A 22,956-nucleotide genomic window follows, 5' to 3' on the forward strand; every position below is an offset into this window, starting at 1 on the left:
CAAGAAAACACATTGGCAACCAGAATTCAAATCAGAAAAGAGGATGAAGTCCAATTTCAACAAATTCGACGGGATGTCGAATTTTCCATCCGCCATTTTGAGCAAAATTTTAGCATGACTTCGCGCGAAGCGAGAAAAAAACAACAAAATGTATTCCCATCTCTGTCGGGCTATTTTTTCCAAATAGTTGAAGGACTAAGTAACTAAAAATCCATTCCCGACAGAAATTCGAATATCAATTGCCCAGAAATAAATCATTTAAAACCACTCAATTTGCGTGTGATGTATAATACCATGGTAAGGAATGGGTTAACTCATTTCCACACATCCATCGCTGTGTTATGTCAATATTTGGCATTCATTTGCCTCTGTATATAGAGACTATCAAAATTTCTTCGAAGCTTCTTCTAAAGAGAGAATTTTAAGCGTAAATGTGAAAAACCTACTTCCATCTAATAGTTAAAATCTTTGTTATTTTATATATTAAAATTCGTGATTTTTTAAACTCTCCTAATTTGTTTTCAGCGATGTTCTTCATATAATATCGGATTTTAAATATTAAATCAGTTAAAGATCAATTAACAATAAATCGTGTATTTCAAAAACGATTTGGTCAAATACAGTTCATTTGAAAGATCTTTCAGAATGTCTCAGTAATTTTGTTTTTCTTTTATGAGAAAAAATGGTTAATAATGATAATAATCTATGAATCCAATCAATTAGATTGCAAAGTGTTATGCATAGAAAAGACGTGTCAGAGTGAAAAAAAATTGTCCAGAGTACTTGAACTTACAAGTTCAATGCTTCGTCCCGTCATATTGGCTACGCAAAAATACTTTTTACACACACGATTAAATAATGTTTACCCAACTTTTTAGACTTGAACAAGATACAGTATTTCATGTGATCTTATCCATTTTATTAGAGATGGATGAGATCAATTTAGCACGAATAAAAGGCACCTGCGGGTGCTTAGTAAAATTTCTCTATCCTCCTGATACTTCTATGAATTGAACCTATTGATGTTTTGAGTTCAAGACCCCCTCTTATCTTTATTTATTGTTATTACACGATACTGAAAAATCACAGTGTTTTATTGATAAAGCTCCATGTAAAACAGGTAAATACACTCTTGTTAAAAATTTCTCCTGAGTGAAACGATACAAAATTAAAGTTTCATATTCTGTGATTAATATTACACGAGAAATTTCTTATGTAAAACCATTAAAAGCTTGTTAAATGATGAATACAACTAGATGTTTGGAAATTTCAAGTAAAAATGACTTTAAAAAAAAGAAAGAAAAAACTGTATCTTCGTGCAAATAATGGCTAGAATTTCCTCATACTTTCCATGAAATGAAAGAGGAGTTAATTTTCTGAGTAAATGGGGGCTAATGAAGAATTTCTGACAACACAGCATGAGTGCGTTTGTGTGAATACGGAAATAAATATCAATTCCATTAGAAAAAAAATCGGAAATTTTATCACCCCTATGACTTTTTATCTGAGCAATTATTTTTGGTCAAAACAAGCACTTTGCCATATATTGAATTTTAGCAGAGAATTCAGTTAAGGCAGCGACATGTCTATCGTTGGAGAGAAAAAATTCTCAAAGTCACGATATATTATTTCTCCAGAAGGCATTCTCAAATTGATTGGAATTATTTTAATAGTTGCTGGTGGTGCTATTCATCAATTTTATTCTGCAATCCCCGGGCTTATTTTCCCCATAACAGCAGCAAGTGTTAGTTTGGGTTGCCTCCTGCTCTACCTGACCTTTGCCACGGGAATTGTTAAATGTGCCGTGAGATGTTTCAACATATTGGACACGGTGTTCACAATGATGTTCTGCATCACATTGCTGAGTGTGTCAATTGTGACAATAACATCGGATGATATTCGTGTTCCATCTGAATATTTGCCCAGTGTAAGTGCAAGCTTGTAGGAGTTTATTAAAGGGAGAAATATCTTGTGGTCTTGTTTTTTAGTTTTCTTTAACATATAATATTTAAAAAAAATTTATCACAATATTTAAAAAGTATTTAATATTCCTAAAATAATAGGTTTTTTTTTTAAATAGTCCATTTCATCATTATGATGATGATGATGATAGGATTTCTCCAATAAATTTTCATTGTAGACTGTTTCAAAAAATGGAATATTTCCAAAGGGACTATTTCAAAAATTGTTGCACTAAGTTTAGTTCCTCAGAGTGAGGACAAAACTAAAGGCCTCAAAGTTTTTTTTATATGGAGGGCTTCTCTACTTTAGTTAATGATTTGTTTGAGAGAGTTGTGCCAAAGAGGCGCTCACTCGTCCCTCCCCTATCGACTCCCTGGATCGATGATAGCATAGTGTCGTCTATAAAGCGCAGAGACGTTGCATATAAAAAATGGAAACGATCTGGCCGTTCAGCTGATGAACTTTCATTCAAGAAGCTTCGTAATGAGACTCGTAATCTTATTAAATCTCGTAAAAAACGTCATTTTGACAAGTGCTTGGATCCTAAGCTTCCATCAAGAACTCTTTGGTGCAATATTAAAAAGCTTGGTCTGCGACCGTCTGTGTCATCAAGTGAAAGCAATTCAATCTCAGCTCAAGAGTTGTGTGTATTCTTTTCTTCCTATACGTCTGATCTGTTGATTTCTCCTTCTTTGCCCCCCGCGCCCTGGGAGGGTTTTAGCTTCAACTGTGTTTCGCAGGATAACGTAGTTTTAGCTATCTCACGTGTCAAGTCGAATGCTATGGGGTGTGATGGCGTCTCTCTTCAATTCATCAAAATTCTTCTCCCGGTAATACTTCCAGTGCTCACTGATATCTTCAATCATATAATCACAACTTCAAATTATCCTGATTCTTGGAAACGGGCTCTTGTAGTTCCAATTCCCAAAATTTCTAATCCTAAATCTCCCTCTGATTTTAGGCCTATTAGCCTTCTTCCTGTTCTATCAAAGGCCTTTGAGTTTCTTCTTCACGAGCAGATATCACAATATTTAGAGGACAACAGGCTCCTCTGTGACTTTCAGTCAGGCTTTCGAAAGGGTCACAGCACTACGACGGCTCTCCTGAGAGTCAACCATGACATTGCGTCTTCAATGGATCGAGGTCGCTTCGTAATTCTTGTCCTGCTGGACTTTACTAAGGCCTTTGATAGCCTTCCTCACAATCTCCTATGTTATAAATTATGTTCCCTTTTTAAATTTTCATCCTCAGCAGTTGCTCTTATACAATCCTACTTCACTGGAAGGTCACTAATCGTGAAGTATTGTGAGAATATTTCGCCCCCTTCTCTTTTAAATAAGGGCATTGGACAAGGTTCAATTCTAGGCCCATTGCTTTTTTCTCTCTTCATTAATGATTTACCCTCAGTATTGAAAAATTGCTCCTTTCATCTTTATGCTGATGACCTTCAAATCTATGTTGAGGGTGATCCTTCTGATCCTCCTCAAGCTTTTCACCTAATGAACGGTAATCTTTCTAAAATTGAGCGCTGGGCGTTATCAAACGGATTAATTCTGAATCCTAAAAAGTCACAAGCTATTGTGATTTCTAAAAAAGGAGTTACCATTGATTCCTGTCCATTGCACCTTTACGGTGAAACTATCCCTTTTTCTGATCAGGTCAAAAACATAGGTATAATCTTCAATACAACTCTCTCTTGGTCTGATCAAGCCACTTCTATTTGCCGAAAGGTCAATTATTCCCTGTATACCCTTAGACGCTTCCGGGACATTACGCCCTATGACACTCGTTTGATCCTCGCGCGAGCGCTTCTTCTTCCTTTTTTTAATTATGGAGCAGAGCTATTTTTTGCGGCGGATAGTGACACAATTCGTCGTCTGACGGTCTCCTTTAATGATTGTGTCAGGTATATTTGCGGCATAAGTCGCCGGGATCACATCACTCCATATAGAAACGTTTTCATTGGTTGTGATCTAAGATCCCTTTTGAAGATGAGAGCTGTTCTATTCCTGTTTCACCTATTGATTTCCGGATGTCCTGAGTACCTATCGAGTCTTCTGGTTAGGGGGGGTTCAGCCAGGGTTCGGGGACTCTTGGTGCCTAGAGTGGGCAGTGACTGCCTTTATAAAACTTTGTTTGTTAAAGGCGTTACTGCTTACAATAGCATACCGAATGATAAGCGCACTTCTGCTGCAGCCATTCGCCAATTTTTTCAAATAGAGGCCTGAGAAGCTTGGGATGTGGAAAATCTTTTCTTTTTTTTCTCTTCTTTTCTCTCTTTATTTCTCCTTATTTTCATTTTTATCCTTTTTTATTTTAGTTTTTTTATTATTATGTTTTTTTTTCTTTCACAATTGTAAAAGGGATGATCCTATTATTGTGAATAAATACATTATTATTATTATTATTATTATTATTATTATTATTATATGTACTATCTTCGTGGATATGTATGCACTTAAGATTTAATCTAAAAAAATGTTCTACCATTTATAGATCACATCCTCAGTATCATCAAATTATTATAAGGTGAAAGGAACACCTAGTAACATTTTAAGAATTCGTGTCAGGACTTATTGACACCCTGCTCTGTACCATTTGGAATACGAAATTTGAACACTTATCAGAAAACGTAGACTAAGGAAAAAACGTCATATTGGCCTCAATTCTGAGACCAAGACCAAGATCAAGAAAATGTTAAGATTTTGGTATTCTGAAATCAAAAAATCATGATCAAGATGTCAAATCTGTCAAATGTCTTGGAATCTTGAAATCCAAAACACAAACCGTGTGGATATCAAGATTTGCAATTCTGGAACTGGAACCAATATTTCAAGATTTCAAAACGTCAAATTTCTTGTTTTCTTGAAAAAATTCCAAAAACCTCTCGGAGGTGCTTGTAATTTTCAAGATAGTAACAATTTGAAGAATTTCATATGGAAATGACTATTGATGAAAAATATTTCTATAAGAGATGGTACAAAAAGGAGATTAATTTGAAAAATACGTGTGATTAGAAGGAATCACACCTAATACTGTATTTGATCTTGTAATTTAATCGAAATGATACGTATTTCTAGATGTACATATCGAAGTACACCACCCTGAGGATACCTGAAAAATGATCACATCTTACATAAGCATTTCTTAGTTTATCATAGGTCACAAGTTTCATTTGCACTTCCTGTACTCTCGTTTATGGCCTCTCATTTATTCTTTAATAACGTCCTATTATAACACTGTGCAACAATTTTAAACTTTTTGTTGTCCCTGGGTTCTCATGCTATTTTTTCTATTTCTAGGGTCAAATGATTTACGAAAATACTTATCATTTTGATTTCATTTGGTTTTTGCGCCTGGAATCTAGGCAATACCGTTTTTTGCTGTTTTTTGATACATGGGTGCCTAGCCTATATCTCCGATTCTGCTGAACCGATTTATTTCTTAATATGGGAACATTTGTTCTTCTTTACATGTCCGATAAATCCTCTGAACAGATGAAATTCGTACAACTAACAACCAGGGGCGCTGAAGTCTCATAAATGTCAGAAAACATGGAAAAATCGAACTTTTTAGCAACTTTAATCAAAAATATATCCAAACCTAGGACTGTCCCCAAAAATCTGTTTAGTGGGTTTGATAGAGAATTTTATTAGCTACATTTTCATCCATGTGCAACTGAACTGGCAAGACTAAACTAGTTGTAATCGGTTATAACTCGGTTACAAACCGATAAGTAATTTTCATCCGAAAATCAGTTTTATTACTCGTAAGCTACTTTGAGTGATTTTTTGAGCGAAATATAAATCGGTTTAAATCTGTTGTGAACAAGTAAATGGAAATTGATGCAAAAGGACTTTCAAGGTGTAGTATTTAGTTTGAACTTAAGGGGGGAGTGTCAATTTAGAAGGCCAAAACATAGCTGTTTTTCGCAATTTTTGTTTAGGAAGGGCAGGAAACGACCGAGATTACTGAAATTTTTGGTACATGTCTATTTTATACTAGAGTACTTATTTAAATTTTTTCGATAAAAAATATTACAAAATGGCGGACTAATGCGTAGTCAACCGGAGCGCCTCGTCACAGTACTCCCTTATTTGCGGGAAATCTGCAGCTCGTAATTGTCTGAGAAAAAGAATCTTAAAAGAAATTCAATTTTCAATAGTCTATTTCATAGTTAAATTAAGAAAATCCTAAGAAAATCGTGAAATCGAAACTTTTTTTCAAGGTTTTTTTTCAAGAGGCATTTTTTGGACAAAATTTTGACTTTAACATGCTGTAAAAAATGGAAAAATAGGTTTTCAACAATTCTTTTAGTTTAACTAGAAGACAATTTAATGCCGAAGAGAATAAGCCTTTATTCATTTCATTCGCTCCATAAGTTTTTAGGTGTGATTCCTTCTAATCACACCTATTTCTTTTATCTTTCCCGCAAATTCGACAAAATTTTGAAAATGAGAAGTGGAGAAAACACGCCTCAAAGTTTTGCATGTGTACTCGAGCGTATGCAAATCTGCTCGGTGCTCATTTGCGTTTGCTTTCAACTCTGTATCTTCGAAAATACTTCTAATATGAAATATTTATGTTATATTCTTAGAATAATTTAAACTTATTAATTTTATGAAACTTTATTTATTTATTTATATATTTCTACATTTATTAAACTTATTAAGACTTATTTAAATAATAAAAAATAGATACCACTTTTGACCTTGTAATTGACACTCCCCCCTTAAACACCTATACATTTTAAAAGCATCTGACAGAAAAGTTAAATGTAGTTAAGGGGGAAGCCTAAATTAGGAAACAAAAATTTAGCTATTTTTCGCGATATATTTTTATTTATTTATTTATTTATTTTTGTTTTTGAGGAGAAAAAAACGACCAAGCCTCACGAAATGTTTAGTGTCTCATATTACAAATCTCTAAATAATTACTATTAATTACAAAATGACGAACTAATGAGTGGAGCGTCTCGTTATAGCACTTTTAGTGCACATTAAGAAAAACTGAAGAAAATCGTGTAAAATGGAACTGAAAAGTGGAGAAAACGCATTTCAAAGTTTCGAACGTTCACCCAAGCGCTTGTAAATTTGCTCGGCGCTTCTTTGCTTTCTTTAAAAAAAAAAACAAGTTTACAACTACCCCATGTTTACTACTGCCCCAGTCTCCCCTTCCAAAAATAGCATAACCGATTTTCTTTATTTTTGGGTATAGCCGATATAGCCCAGGCCAAGTGAAAGTTGCGCCCATAGCCTGCTATTACAGAAAAATTGACATTTTAAATTTTTAAAAAATCAAAGGATACTCAGGACTTCTGGAGGACATTTTTCAACCGATTTGTTTAAATATTGATATTTGGAAAAGGTCTTGATATTTCCACCCTGACTTCATTGATATTAATCGGTCGGGTTTGGCTTAAATTTTAATTTATTTTTCTGTTGACAGGTTACCCAAAAATATTTTTAAAAAAATAATAATTCAAGGAGGGCTCTATTTCATGAGTTCGGGCATTCCGCAAAGCTGAGACGCTTTTCATATTTTTTACAATATTATCACAAGATATTTTGCAAAATTCAAACAATCATACAAAGGTGTAAATGAATAATATTTAAATGAGCTTTTACTTACCGCAAAATCTTGATAATATTGTCAGGTTCTGGCGATGATTGGATCAGTGTGTCTTGCCACGAGTGCTTCCATTCTATTCATTCGACTCAGTCGGGAGAAGGAGGCAGTTATTGGAGAGAATGATGACGATGCAACCTGTTCAGTGACAACAATAACAACTCCCCGTCCCAGAAAATCTGTCCTCATTTGATACTGTTCTTGAGAATAAATGATTTTATTGTCTTGAGAAATGTTTTATGTTGAAACATCCTAAATAGATATGCCCATGTCATTAGCCACTTGAACAGCACACATTCGCATCATTTGATCCTTGTACCGATGGAAATTCTCAACAGCCCTCTCACGTACCTCCGGCCACTGAGAAAGTTCCTTGTAAATCGGACGCACAAATTTCATCCGGAAATTGCTATTGGCAAATGCAAAGATATCATCCAATGCCTTAAAATTCCTCGCCAAGATGCACAATCTCAAATATCTGAATCTAATTTCTGAATTTTTCGTCTCTCCCAATTTGTAGGCCTTCTCAAAAACATCCAATTTCTCATGGCTGAACTTTACTTCTTCATCCAGCAATTTCGAAAGCATCTCCACAATCTGGAGGCTCGTCATAGGTGACTTGAGTAGCGATGAATTTTCAATCTCATGAATATCCTCGGAATTCTTCCACAACTCAACATGCTTCTTAGCCACATCAATTAAACTCGTGTCATACTCTGGGATTATCGGTGGCATTCCAGTGCTGTAGAGCCACTTATCCCAGTCTATTTGAGATAAAATTTCGCTGTACTTATTCTCATGGAAATACTCATAGACTGTTTTCTTAAAGTCATCACTCACGACCGATTGAAATTTGTACTTGTTCAAGTAAAAACGCAAAAATGAGTCGAAAACAGCTGAAAAATTAAATTATATCATAAAATTACCAACTAGTCACAAATACGGTCTTGGCAAAGAATGTTTATGTGATTAAAAAAAATAATAATTTTAAGCTATGCAAAGATAGAAACTAAAAATCTGCACATTTCTTAACCGTTTTGGATAAATAAGAATGTCATGTTATATTCAAAGTGACTAATTTTAATTCTGAGTCTGCATTAAAGAAGACTTCTTAATGAGCTTTTGTGATAAATATGATTAATTTTACGGCTCTAGCTTTAGTTCAAATATTAGTTTAAATCGGTTGTGATCCGGTAAACTCAAAAAAAAAATGGTCAAACTCGTGTGCATGATACTTTTCCTCTTAAGTTATGTTTAGACATCTGAAGAAATTTAGCTATAAGGGAAACCTGGACAGAATTATTCAACAAATTAATTTTTTCTTTGCGTATAATTTGTGAAAAAGATGTTTGAGTCACATAGAAAAATAATTCAATGGGAGGTGTTTACTGTGAATTTATAGTGATTTAATTCTAAAATAAAACATAACACTTCACTATCTAGTTATACACCTGGCTAATTATTGAGGGAAGTGGGGCACCTTTAAAATTGGGATTTTTCACCTATTTAAAAAAAAATCAGCCTTATAGTGATATAATTTAGCTGACCAAACAAATTGAGAAGCTTCATTACATTATGATATGGCGATATGGCTCAGTTCAATTTAACCCATTCCTTACCATGGTATTATACATCATACGCAAATTGAGTGATTTTTGATGATTTATTTCTGGGCAATTTTTATCCGAATTGCTGTCGGGAATGGATTTTTAGTAACGTTAGCTATTCAATTACATGAGAAAAATAGTTCGACAGACATGAAAATACATTTTGTTATTATTTTCTTGCTTCGCGGAAGGCCATGCAAAATTTTTACTCAAAATGGCGGACGGAAAATACGACATCCCGTCGAATTTGTTAAAATTGGCCTTTTTCCTCTTTCCTGATTTGAATTCTAGTTCCCAATTGGTGTTCTTGGATAGTCACTCTATCTAAATCAATAGAGTTTGTAATGAATTAATGCACACACACAAAAGGTGGTCAGAAAAAAGGTGGCCGGTATTTCACTCAAAGTGGCCGGAATACTACCCAAAGCAATGTCCATATTTTTATTAATTTTTCAATATTTTAGGAAGTGATTTAAAGAAAACAAAGATGATAAACTAGTTTTCAAGGTTCCACACAACCTTCCCAAAAAGGAAGTAACAAAAAATATCAATATGAATTAAAAATATTGCATTTCAAACTTAGGACTTCAATGCTTATATGCAACTATGCCGAAATTTGGCACACTTACCCTAAACCTTTGCTCATTAGAAGTTTTTTTCCGTCAAAAATTATTTTTGAAGAAAATTACATTTTTCTTCAACTATTTTTAGTTTAGGCTATCGGACTCACTTGGGTCCATATAACCAAAGGAAATTTCTAGCAGTGTGCTGTAGGTGGAACCATCAAAATTCTGTTAAAACAACAATTTTTCGCTATTGCTCCCAATATATATCGACGGTTCCATTTGATACTATTCTATATCAGAATGAAAACTTTTCAGGACAACCATTTGAAGTTGTCGATTTGCTATGCTGCCTGCGTAAATCTTTTTCGAATAAATTAAATATCTCGTTACCCGAACGCCGGATGACCAACAAGTTATCGGTCTCAGGAACAACATGTCTCTCGGAGTAATATAATTCTAAGTCAATTTAGAATAGTAGGGGAAAGTGGGGCACCTTTGAATTGGGGTAGCTTTGAAATTGAACCTTTTTCTCCTATTTTTAAATGAAACTGGACCTTATGATATAATTTAGCTCAAAAAGGCTCAATTCCATTTAAAAAATAGGAGAAAAAAGTCCAATTTCAAAGGTGCCCCAATTCAAAGGTGCCCCACTTCCCTCTATGGATGGAGCCGTCAATATAAGTGATTTCAAAATTTAAGTTCAAAAATTATCTTGATGAAAATCGCTTATACATTCCACAGAAATTTTGAGAGAAAAATTCGTACATATTTGACAGAAATCTACATCAAAAACTTTTCTTCAAAATAATTGAATTATTACACTTTGGGACTATTTATTGTCAAAATAATTCTTGTGATAGAAATTTTTTGGATAGAAATCTTAAAGAAAAATGCTACTATATCGCGCAAGAAGTGACATTTCGCAAAAATTTGTCTTTACACTGCGGAAAAATTAAAAAGTGTAAAATGAAAATTTTATTGAGTTATGGCCTCTACACACTAGTAGAAATTTACTCAAAAAATGCCTTTTTAAAGAAAATTTCCTCTATTCTTGTAGGCAGAAACGTCAGAATTTAAAAAATGACAATTTTTGACGAAAATTGCTTCTAAAGGTATCTACTCATTGGAAGCAATTTTCGTCAAAAATTGTATTTTTGACAGAATTTTGACGTTTTCACCTAGAGAAGTGCAGACGATTTCCTTCAAAAAGCAATTTTTGACGAAAATTGTTCCCAATGTATAGAGGCCCTAATAGACACCATTGGAATCCAACCCAGCTTTAAAGGAGGTTTTCCTAGGAAGTTTGTTCACTGAGAGAAATCCGAAGAAGTCAAAATAACATTCCGGAAGTGTTTATTTTACCCTGCAGTATGGATCCGAAATCGATGTAAATATTATGCTTTTTAGGTGTATTAGAAGTTAAAGTTACCTTTTTCCATGTTAATTTTACCCTTAAAACGGTGTAAAATTAAAATTAAAAAATGTTGATATATTTTTACATCTAAAAAGTGTTAAATTTATGAGAAAAAAAAAGTTAATCGCACCCCCATTTTTTTCTCAGTGTTATTGAAATTTCCGAAAATTACACCATCCGTGTATCACTGAGGAGTTCTCTAGTATTATGAGACCCCATTCCCCAAAATTCCAATACAGATGGATAGAGGGAAATTGACTCTACGGTATCATCTATTGACTAGCTTAACGTATTACACTGAGAGAAATCCGAAAAAGTTGAAATAACATTCCGGAAATGTTTATTTTACCTTGCAGTATTGATCCGAAATCTGTGTAAATATTATGCTTTTTAGGTGTATTGGGGGTTAAAGTTATCCTTTTTTCATGTTAATTTTACCCTTAAAAGGTGTAAAATTAACATTAAAAAATGTTGATATATTTTTACACCTGAAAAGGGTTAAAGTTACGAGGAAAAAAAGTTAATCGCACCCCCGTTTTTTTCTCAGTGTAAGACAATAGAGCTACCTAAAGCTATCGAAGAAATCTCAGTGCAAACTAAAACCATCCGAAGTTACCGTAACCAATAATTTTAACCCTCAGAAAAGTCTAAAGGTATTTTTATAAAAAAAAAATATTTCCACTAAACCGATATTTAATTCCACTGAAAAAATACATACAGAAAAACTATTTTTATCTATATTATTTATTTTTACCAAAATTCCAGGAAAATCAACTAAAGACTAAAGGAATTTCACCAAACATTTCACTCACACTTTCCAGCGTCGAATGGACTAATTTTCGTGGAAAATAATCCGAAACTCAAAACAATCAGAAAATGTGACGAGGATTTTGATAAAATTCATTTCAAATTTAATCACTAATTTGCGCGAAATTTTCTACATAATGTGCGAAGTTTATACCTACATCACTGCAGATATATCCTTCTAGAGGCCTTTAATTAAACCCATTTAAGATTTTTTTTTTTCAAAATTTTGCTTCAAACATTTTTAATCTATTTTGTTTTGCCAAAACATTTTGAAATATCTTAATCAACATTTTCTTATGGCTTTCGCACATTATGATAATTTTTGACGTAATTTGAAGCCTGTGTCTACACATTGGGAGAAACTATTGTAAAAATAGTTTTTTTCTAAGGAAATGTTTGCTCTGCTAAGTGGAAAAAGGTCAAAATTCTATCAAAAATTCAATTTTCGAAGAAAATTATTTCCAATGTGTAGACACACGTGAAAGCATTCAAATTTTTATCTTCAATATACCCCATTTTGACAAAATTTTTGAAGAGAAAACCGGAGCAGAGTAAATAGGGATAGAATTAGTCAAATCGGATGTAATGGTCTGATTTAAAAGGAATATTAGGCAAACCATTACAGTTAAATTCCGTCCTATTCATTCACTGAGAAAAACAGGGGGTGCGATTAACTTTTTTTCCTCGTAACTTTAACATTTTTTAGGTGTAAAAATATATCAACATTTTTTAATGTTAATTTTACACCTTTTTAAGGGTAAAATTAACGTGGAAAAGAGTAACTTTAACCCCTAATACACCTAAAAAGCATAATATTTACACCGATTTCGGATCAATACTGCAGAGTAAAATAAACATTTCCGGAATGTTATTTTAACATTTTCGAATTTCTCTCATTGCAATAGGGTAAGTGTGCCAAATTCCGGCCAGCTTGCAATTTCGGCCACCTTTTTTGTTCCTCGAATTTCCATGAACTTTTAGATGTTACGTACTCTAGAGATTATACAACGCAAAAGAATAACAAAAAATGTAGCTTCGACAAACAAGATGACGTGAAAATGATATTGAAAGAATTCCCGAAGGGCAAGGAACTATGAGAATGAAGGTGGCCGAAATAGGGCACCAAAGATATGTCTATATTTTTATTCATTTTAAAATGGATTTAAAATGATTTTAGAGTAAATAAAGACGGTAACCTCTTTACAAGGTTCCAAGCAACACTCTTTTAAAAGAAAGAATTTTAAAAAATCAATTTGTATTTAAAATATCACATTTCAAACTTGAGACTTTGACGCTTGCATGCAACTATGCCGAAATTTGGCACACTTACCCTATTTATCTGTCTGATTCAAACTTTTTTTCTTACAAATTTCTACGCAAAGAAGAAAATTGCTATTTTTGTCCCTTTCTCCCTACTTTCTTTAGAGATTAGTAAGTAAAGAATTTTTATAACATGCGTTTTGCTAATTTAAATCCAAATAATTTCAAAATTTTCCTAAACGGAAAAGCTAAATTTATTTTAAAAAAAAACTTACTTGGTCCTCCAAAGAGATTCTCCAGATAGCGCAGGAAAGTGGATCCCTTCATGTAAGGAACAGTCGAGAAAGCATCATCAGGGGACAAATTTGTCAAGTCAATCACCAATTTCTGCAGATCTGGCTTATCCTTCAGCTGAACATTCATACAGTCCTTGAGTTCACCCAAACCCAGGAAAGAATGGAAATCCCTGAAGTTCTTTCCGTACATCTCCCCAAGGATTTTATCCTCCACAAACACCGTAAAACCTTCATTGAGCCAGAAATGCTCGTAGGTTTTGTTGGTCACCAAATTACCTGTCCAAGAATGCGATATTTCATGGGCCACCACGCTCACCAAAGACTTATCGCCCGCAATCACGGTAGGAGTCACGAAGGTCAAACAGGGATTTTCCATTCCACCAAATGGGAAGCTTGGCGGCATCACGAGGACATCGTAGCGTTTCCATACGTAAGGACCACATATTTCGATGGCTTTCTCGAGAAAAGTACTCGTCTCGGAGAATTCCTGGGCAGCCTCGTGAACAATTTCCCTTTCGGCCCAGACTCTCGTACTGCGAATAGAGAACAATTTTTCAATGCCTACTTTGACTTTGATAGCATTTTTATGTGAGCTTGGCTTTGAATTATTGATTTACGTTGGGAATTTGCAATTGACTTCTAACCCATTCTAATTGACTTGAAACTTGGCTTAAGTGGCAAAAATGTGTACATTATTGAAGATTTGCTTAGAGCTTACACTTACATTGGGGATAGATCTTCGCTGACAAGATCTCCCACAACAATTGCCAGCAGATAACTTGGAATTGGCACTGTCTGCTCAAAACACGTGACGCCCCTCTTCTTATCAGTTTCAATTGCACTCATAAGTGCCACGAGGGCTTCTGGATGGTGCACGGTAGCACTGTAGGTGAACTTAACAGCTGGAGTATCCTGGCAAGGCATGAGGGATCGTGCATGTATCGATTGGCATTGACTGAAGAGGAAAGGATGATTCTTCCCGGACGTTTGCTCCTTGGACAGCCACAGCAATCCACTGGCCTTGGGAGATGTCTCGTAGTCAATCAGCAAATTGATCTGCCCAGTAGTCATCGTCGGAAGATAAATTGTCAGCTTTGATCCAATGTTCTCGACCAAATCCGAGACATTGAAAGTCAAAGGGAAAGATCCTTCAGCCTGCACTACCTTCACTGAATCAATCTTGAGATCACTCACATCCAGGAGAATCTGATCAATTTGCGATGCCACAATTTTGAGAGAAATCTCAGCACTCCCTGCAATGACACTCCTCGCAAAGTCCACTCTCCAATCCAAGTGGACATGGGTAGTAACAACTTCATCTGCAATCACGAAAAAACTCATTTATTATACAGAAAATCGCCAATTAAAACATTATTTTTTCCTACCGGCATTTGCATACGAACTGGGATCCACTGCGCTGAGTCTCATTTTGCACTGGCCTGCACGAAGCACTTCCCCTTAATCAAAACAAAAATCTCGGGAGGGGCAAAGTATGCGAAAGAATACCCGAATTTCTCGTTCTATTCCCAAAGAGTTGAAAGACTCTTGATATTTCTGGGTAGCTAAGGTATTAAATTATCAGATATTGTAAATGAAAACACTTGAAACTGTCTTTACAAGAGATAAATGCGATAAATGCCACGTTCGAGCACTCCCGGTATTTCTCCCTGATGAAACTTCTCCTCGGCGAAAATTGGCGAACGGGCGAAACTTTATGCAGGTAAGACTATTTGTTGTTGGATTCATAGTGATTCTTATAATAACACAAGTGGATTCTAGAATTCTAATTAAAAAATAATTGAGAACATTGAGAAAGTTTAGATGTGAATTTTAAAAAACTTTTACCAACAAAATATAATCTTGAAAAATGTTTCAAAATATATTACATAATTACGCAAAATACCATAAAAAATCTTTAGAAAAATTAATTTTAATTCAAATAATGCACTTTTAGTTTTTTAACAAGATTCCCTCAGCTAAATCAGAATTTTAAATAAAAGAAGAAGAAAATAATGAGTTCAACGATTGTTGAAATTTGAAACTTTTGCCGACTTTTGCTATGATAATTGAAATATTGATCATAGGGGTAAGTGGGACACCTTTGAAAGTGGGGCACCTTTGAAATTGGGATTTTTCACCTATTATTAAATGAAAACAGCCTTATCGTTATATAATTGAGCCTCACACGGATAGAGAAGCTAAATTACATTGTGATATGGCTTAGTTCCACTTAACCCTTTAAGGACGATTGGAACACCGGTGTCCCATAAAGAAAATAATTTTTCCTGATTACCTAAAGATAATTTTTTCATATGTTTGTACGTAATTGCGAAGTACAAGGTTGAACGAATCTAGGATATTTTTTCAAGTCTCCAGCTAATTGTTTAAAAATGACGAATTCTTAAATTCTCATATAGAAAAATGATTTTAATTATCTCTTATACTTTCAATTTTTTTAAGCAAAACTCTTTTGGGAATAAAAACTACATTATACTCATACATAATATTTTTCATTAGACTAAAAATTATTATTCATTGGTATTATCAGAAAAATTACTAAAAGTATTAGGCTATTTTTGTCCGTACCGCTCGTAGAGGTAAAAAATGAACCGAATCAGACTCTGTTGAATTTTCTAAGACTAAATGTAAGACTTATCATTTATTATGTTCACCAATTTCATTTTTATTGTTGATTTTCGGTCCATAAAAAGTGTCTCGTCGTAAAAGGGTTAAACATAGGAGAAAAATCCCAATTTCAAAGGTGCCCCACTTCCCCCTACGTTAATCGTATTAATTCTGTTACACGCCATAATCGTAGCAATACTCAACTAGATTTTTCATCATATTGTGTCTTCATTTTATTACTATTATAACAATTTACTAAATTTATTGCCTTTACTGAACTTGAGTCGTTATCATGGATCAAATTTTGCAAATTCTGCAATTCAATCAATTTAATTGATTCATTTTTTAATTTATTACTCGTACTTTCACTTCAACTATTTTAATTTAAATAGTAGAATTCAACTTGCAAATTTAATTTTGTTTTTATTGTTCAGGGGAAGTCTTTCACGCTTCGCACACAAAAATGATGTCTAAGTTATTTTGCGTGTTCTAGAATGAGTCTTGTTGCTGTTTTACCACTTTTAACTGCCTACTAACCTGTCTCCTGCTTTCCTTCCTAATTTGTCGGAAGTGATACGAACTTCTTCACGGAGTCCAGCTGCTGATCTCCTCTACAATTTTCGGCATGATGAGTGTTAATATTGCCGTAATTTTTATAGTTTATAAATTGTAAGCGCTATGTAGACTGTACCACTCAGTCCCGGCATTAAGTCCTTCGCGGTTATGCACCTGACGGAATTATACACATACAATTATGCAAGTTTGCCTACCATTGGGAGTCAATTTATGAAATCATTTTTGAAATATGCCTGAATATATACTAATGTGCGACGCGGAAAATTTGAAAACATTTTGCTAGTTTCTCAGAATAAAACTTTAATTTCTTTTATTAAGATTATTTTTTTGAATATTCTAACCATTTACAGTAGAGTCTCGCTATAAGCCATCGCTCTATAGTCCACAATTTATCGACCGTTGATTTCAAATCACTTAGGTTATGTTTTTTAGTACGCGACATGCAATGTTATCATAATTATTTTAATATTTTTGGCAAACTTAATTAAGTAGTTGTGATAATTGTGATCCTTAATGATGAGAGCGAGCACAAGTACCACAATCGCAAAGAAAGTGGAAGCCGTCGAACAATTTCAATACTAAAAGTCGTTGATAATTTTAAAAAATGATATGGACTATAGTACGACCCAAGTGTCAAATTTTGAACCAAATATGGACTATAGCGAGACTCTACTGTATTGAAGAACTCTAGCCGAAGAGTACTCTTTGTTGATGCATTTCTATTAAACAGTTGAATCTTTTTGCTTGAACTACTTTTACTCCGCCTGAAATTCGTTCGACGGCCGATTTATTCAAAAGAAAGCTCCTGCGGGTATGCAAATTTTCTCGATGTAATTAGTGATCCGGGGTTTTTTGCCGGCAAACGCAAAAAATGGAGAAGGCAATAAAATATTATTATTATTATTTCAGTATATTTTTTTCCCGCTCTTTTTAATTTTTTTTAAATTGGTATTCTTTTGTTACTTGGCTTATACGGACTGTGAACCAGTGGATTCTGCCGTTTACCTGAAGAGACTGGTTATAAAGTAGCTCGACAAGCGCAGTAGTGCAGTTAATTGAAATAAAAATTGAACAGAATTGAATTGAATTTTGTCTGAATACCGCATCGATTATTCAATTATAACAAAAAATATCTTACTTGCTTGGTTACTAGGTTGATATTCTCATCTAACAATAATCCAGAAAATCCTTAAATTTTCCCCTAAAGGAAAATGAAAATTTATTAGTGATTTGTGCCAAGATTGATTTAAATTTTCACCTTGTCACTGCATTTATTTTATGTTTTTATATCACATAGAACAATTAATCCTCTTATAATATAAAAATTTATCATTAATTTATTCAATCATATTATCGACTAATTACAATAGGTGTGAAATTAAATTTATAAATAGAGAGGAGACTTAAAACCGCGAACTTTCATGCCAGTGATGGCTCATCATCGCGCTCGCGCTTTCCGTCAATTAGTCGCAGTGTTAAAAGCAGTGTGAACATCGCATGACGTCCGTCCTACAAAGAAGTGTGAATTATTATCAGAAAATAACTTTATCAATAGGTATTTTGATAAGATATTACTTACCTGTGACTTTTAGAAACAAATGAAAAAGTTCTCAAAGTTAAATATAAGGTACGGTGTACAAGTTACCCATTGAATAAGACTCTTACCAAATTATGAATACAAGTGAAAATTTGTGTTAAAATTGTCTTTCAAGCAACGTTTGAAATGAATACGACAAAAAGTGAATACATTGAATCTGTAGTTGACAAGAAACTGTTACTCGAAATAGAATTCCTGATATACTTTAATCTAAAAAAGCACCAACTATTGAAAGAGTATTCTGCATCTACCGATTACGAAGGTAGCGAAGTTTCAAAGAATAAAATGTTCGAAAATGAGGTTCGAAGCATAGCTAACACGGCTAACACAGAGTGGAGAATTGCGAAAGGTCTTTTCGGATTGTCCTCGCACTCGAATCTCAAAGTCGTAAAGTTGCATGAACAAAATTTGCAGAATTTCATTAGAACAATACATAATTTTAAAACAAGTAAACCCGAAAGTAAAAACTACTTTTTTGGAATTATGGACTCACCACTACACATGGAAATGGAGATAGTAACGAGGAGTTGGATTAAAGATACTTACTGTGAGGTTATAGATGAAGGCGTAATATTCCAAATATTAAGTAACGCATTTAAATCTGAATGTAGAAGAATCCTGCAAGAACTCAAATTAAATTGCACTGAAGAATTTGAACAGAGTTTTAGCTATATCAGGAATCACCTCTTCATCATTACAAATCCACCGGATTCGACAAAAATGGCTGAAATAAATAACAAACTTGTTGGTCAACTTTATAATATAAACGACGAGAATGTATACGCATTCCTCAGAGACAATATTTTAGATGATCTTTCTAACATGGAAAAACGTAAAAATGAAAATATGTTTTTAGACATAGATTTTAATACAATCTTACAAAAAACTGTCTTAGAAAGTGAACTGAAAAGTATAACAGTTGAATTTTTCAAAGAACTTCCTTTTGCCATTAAATTCAGAGAAAATGCTTTAACAAGCTTGGAGATTTTGTCAGAGAGATATCAAAATGTTTGCAAATCTGAAGAGTATGGGAAAGTTTTTGCACTCAAAGTGTTTCAATCAATCAAGAGAAAAAATGAAAATGTACTTTTAGTACCTCTTTCCAAATTGAATCCAGAAAACAAAAAATCTATTGAATTTTACAAGAAAGAAATTGTCATTTTTGCGGATGAAGAAGGCATTCCTATTTATCTTGACCAACTGACATGTTTTATTGATTCATTTTCACTTGATGAGCTCACGCACGAAACTATTTCTACCTTTTTTGAACAGCAAATTAAAATCCAAAACGCATGGATAAAAATAAAAGAAATTAAAAACATTATTTCCGGACAGCTCTTGACTAAAATTTTCATTAGGATTATTAATAACGAAAAAGTGGAATTTGGAAGGGAATTGCCGCAACATATAGTTCCTCTTACTTATATTGAAAGGCAATTTTATTCATGCAAAACTGAGAGAAGATTTGAGGAAAAATACCTCCTTAATGAGCATCCTCTTTGTGTAGTAAAAGGTAATCCTGGACTAGGAAAATCATCCACATTGCAAAAAATCGTGAATGATTTTAAGAAAAAGAATCCAGAATTCTGGATTGAATTCTTCGAACTTGGAAAACTTTTTCAATTATTTTTCTTAGATACTGGTCCTGCAGCTGTTGAATTGAGTAACGATGAATGCAAGACTTTTTTAATTGAAAATTTGTTGTCTTTTGGGAAAGATAAGATGCTAGATCGTCTACTTTTTAACGACTATTTGGCTCTCGAAAAACCAAAGATTATTCTAGTTTTTGACGCTCTCGACGAAATTATGCCAAATTACGAAAATTCTATCTTGAATTTGATTCAAAAACTCTCTTTGTTTAAAATTAACATTGTTGTTTCTGGACGCAAACATCAGAAAGATATTTCAAAGAAACTGAAAACTTTTGAGGAAATTACAATTCTTGAATATGAAAAGAGCAAACTGATCAATTTATTAAAGAATATTCTAACATTTCTTTTGAGAACAACTCAAAAATCAAATTGAAGTCAGATTTTTTGACATTCTTCAATGAACTTTACTTTCAAGAAAACATGGAGCATCTTTTAAAAAGCCCTCTGCTGTTAAAATTGTTAATTGATATTATGATCAAAGATTTCAGCAACTCCCAAAAGAACCTTGATGATTTGAGAATGACTTACATGAATGTTACTAATTTTTGGATTTATGAGAGAACGTTTATCCTCAATTTCGAACAATTCTACGAACAGAAAGAAATTGGTCCGAAAAACAATGCTGTTTTAAAAAAGAAGGAAGAAATAGAAAGAGTTCGAAAATTGAACTTATCCATAGCTGCTATGCAACTAAAAATTGATCTTTGGTTTCCCGAAATTATTGATCATGATTCTAATTTTTCGGAAGTCCTCGGAAAAGGATTAGTAAGTCGCGATGATTTCGGAAGATTTTATTTCGTTCATCGAACTTTAGCTGAATATTTAGCATCTCAGTATTTGGCAATTAAAATTGAGAAAGGCAACAAAATTGCGATGGAGTACATTTGTAGAGAATTCAAAAATACTAAGTATAGTAATTTTCCAATACTTCATTCTGTGTATGAACTGTTAATTATAAGAATCAAAACAAATGAAACTCTGATTAGAAAAACGGAAGATCTTGGAAATTGTGAAAAATTCTTCGTATTTTCACAATATTTCGTATTTTTTTGTTATGAATATTTTGAGTCTGACGTTTCGAAAGTATTTGAACTACTTAAAAGCATTTTTCCGCAAAATGATGAAGATTTTTTGAATTTGCAGAAAGTTTCAGAAGACTTTATTGAATTCTATTCAATCAATAGAGAAGAAATTGGTGAAATGGACTCTTATTGGTCAAATTTGGACTTATTGTTGCAATTTTACACAGATATTAGAAATAAAGATTTCCGTTTAAAGGTTTTGGAATATTTCAGAAGGACGTGGATTCAATTTTCAGTTAAAATCGTTAAGATTAATTGGAAGAGATATACTAATGCAATTTATGGAGCTTTAATAGCGAATGGTGTTCAAATTAACGGGATTATTCAAGAGACACTAAGGTGCATTCAAGAAAAAGCAAAAGATTCTAATTCCCGTATTCTTCTTCCTTCAAATGACACGAAAATTTACACTTGTTCAGACTTAAAGAGAGATTTAGAAGAATTATGGATGTCTAGAAAAGCCATAATAGAGTTTGCTTTTTTTGTTTCTAATTTTAAACTCCAAGGGGATTTATGTGAAACATTTTTGAGTACATTCTGGAGTCTGGCTTTAGAAAAAAGAATAGTTCATGATATTCTAATGACGATCGAATATGAGATTTATCATGATGAAGATAATGGTGATCTGAAATATATAAGTAAATATTTGAACGAAAATTTATTTTGTTCAGAATGTAAGAATAATTTCTGTTTAAGATTGTTCTTCAAAAAGTCTTTAACTGTATTGCAGCAATTTAAGTATGAGTTTTTGACTCCAGATGGCAATTCAATTTTCTACTACTTTTGGATAAGCAAAAACAAAGAACTGTTTGAATTCTTTTTGGAGGGACTTTCGAAAGATAATGTTTGGCAACTAACAAGAAGTCCTTATTTTGGAGGTAAATCATTAACAAACTTTTATAAAACGGATTTTGAATTTCCTGAAACGATTGAACCTTATTTTAAGTATTTTTCTAAGAAATACAGCGCTGATGAATTTGTCTCTGAATCCAAAAGATATTTATCAAAATTTAATGAAAACTGGACTGTGAAATCACTCAAAAATGATTTGTGGATTTGCTGTATTCTTAACATCAAAGGCGAGGAAATTGCAAACTTTGATAAGGTGCTTGAATCTTTCGTTGATCAAATGTGCCAAAATGTTCTCGATTTTGAAGTTAAATTTAAATCAAGCACTTATTTTCTACACAATGTCGCACAGAGCAGTAACTATTTTTTGCCTCTTATTTATTCTAAGAGGGTTTATCAGTCAATTTTCAATTTCTTGAAGAGCAAAAACTCATCCAAAGGATATTCAAATCTTCTGTTTGAAAAAATCTACGAAAAAGATGAAGACGGTAATACACCTTTGCACTTTGCTGCATTTACTTACACGGAAAATTTTCTTTATGCCATTATACCTTTCATTTCCAAAAATTTTGATATTAATGCAATTTTACATTTTTTCAAAATTACTAATAATGAAAATCAGAACTTTTTCCATTGTATACGATCTCACTTATATATTGACTCTATTTTAAAATACTGTAATTGTGATAAAGCCACAAATCCTCAAAATTACAAAGAATTCAAAAAGAAGGTATCCCAATTATTGCGTCAGCAGGATGCTAATGGGAAAACACCATTGCATAGAGCCAGAGGCTATATTTTTCTTGATGTTATCGACGTTGAGGATGCCGAATTTCTTTTAACAGTCCCAGATAATAAACAAAATAATGTTTTTCATTATATGGCAAGTGCTGAACATTTGAGATATTTTTCAGATGCATACAGAAATTTTTGCAATCTCTGTTCAACAGATGTCCTTAAAAAGGCTTTAAGAGCAAAAAATTGCGATAACGAAACACCCATTGAAATTCATAAACGACTAAAAGTTAGTAGAGT

The 22,956-nt window shown here is 33.2% G+C and overlaps 2 protein-coding genes across 2 annotated transcripts; one reads left to right on the forward strand and one right to left on the reverse strand.

Moving 5' to 3' along the window:
- The first annotated feature begins 1,581 nt into the window (after nucleotides 1–1,581).
- Nucleotides 1,582–7,817, forward strand: LOC129801265 (uncharacterized). Its single transcript, XM_055846151.1, has 2 exons — nucleotides 1,582–1,927; nucleotides 7,619–7,817. Exons 1-2 carry the CDS (start codon nucleotides 1,583–1,585, stop codon nucleotides 7,781–7,783), a joined length of 510 nt encoding a protein of 169 aa, XP_055702126.1. The 5' UTR covers nucleotide 1,582; the 3' UTR covers nucleotides 7,784–7,817.
- Nucleotides 7,784–15,246, reverse strand: LOC129801254 (leukotriene A-4 hydrolase). Its single transcript, XM_055846138.1, has 4 exons — nucleotides 14,926–15,246; nucleotides 14,265–14,859; nucleotides 13,520–14,073; nucleotides 7,784–8,486 (listed from the first exon to the last, which is right to left on the reverse strand). The coding sequence occupies exons 1-4, from the start codon at nucleotides 14,966–14,968 to the stop codon at nucleotides 7,843–7,845; spliced, it is 1,836 nt and encodes a 611-aa protein (XP_055702113.1). The 5' UTR covers nucleotides 14,969–15,246; the 3' UTR covers nucleotides 7,784–7,842.
- Between the last annotated feature and the right edge of the window lie 7,710 nt (nucleotides 15,247–22,956).

The sequence above is a fragment of the Phlebotomus papatasi genome, chromosome 2, assembly GCF_024763615.1.
Source record: "Phlebotomus papatasi isolate M1 chromosome 2, Ppap_2.1, whole genome shotgun sequence".
NCBI lineage: Eukaryota > Metazoa > Arthropoda > Insecta > Diptera > Psychodidae > Phlebotomus > Phlebotomus papatasi.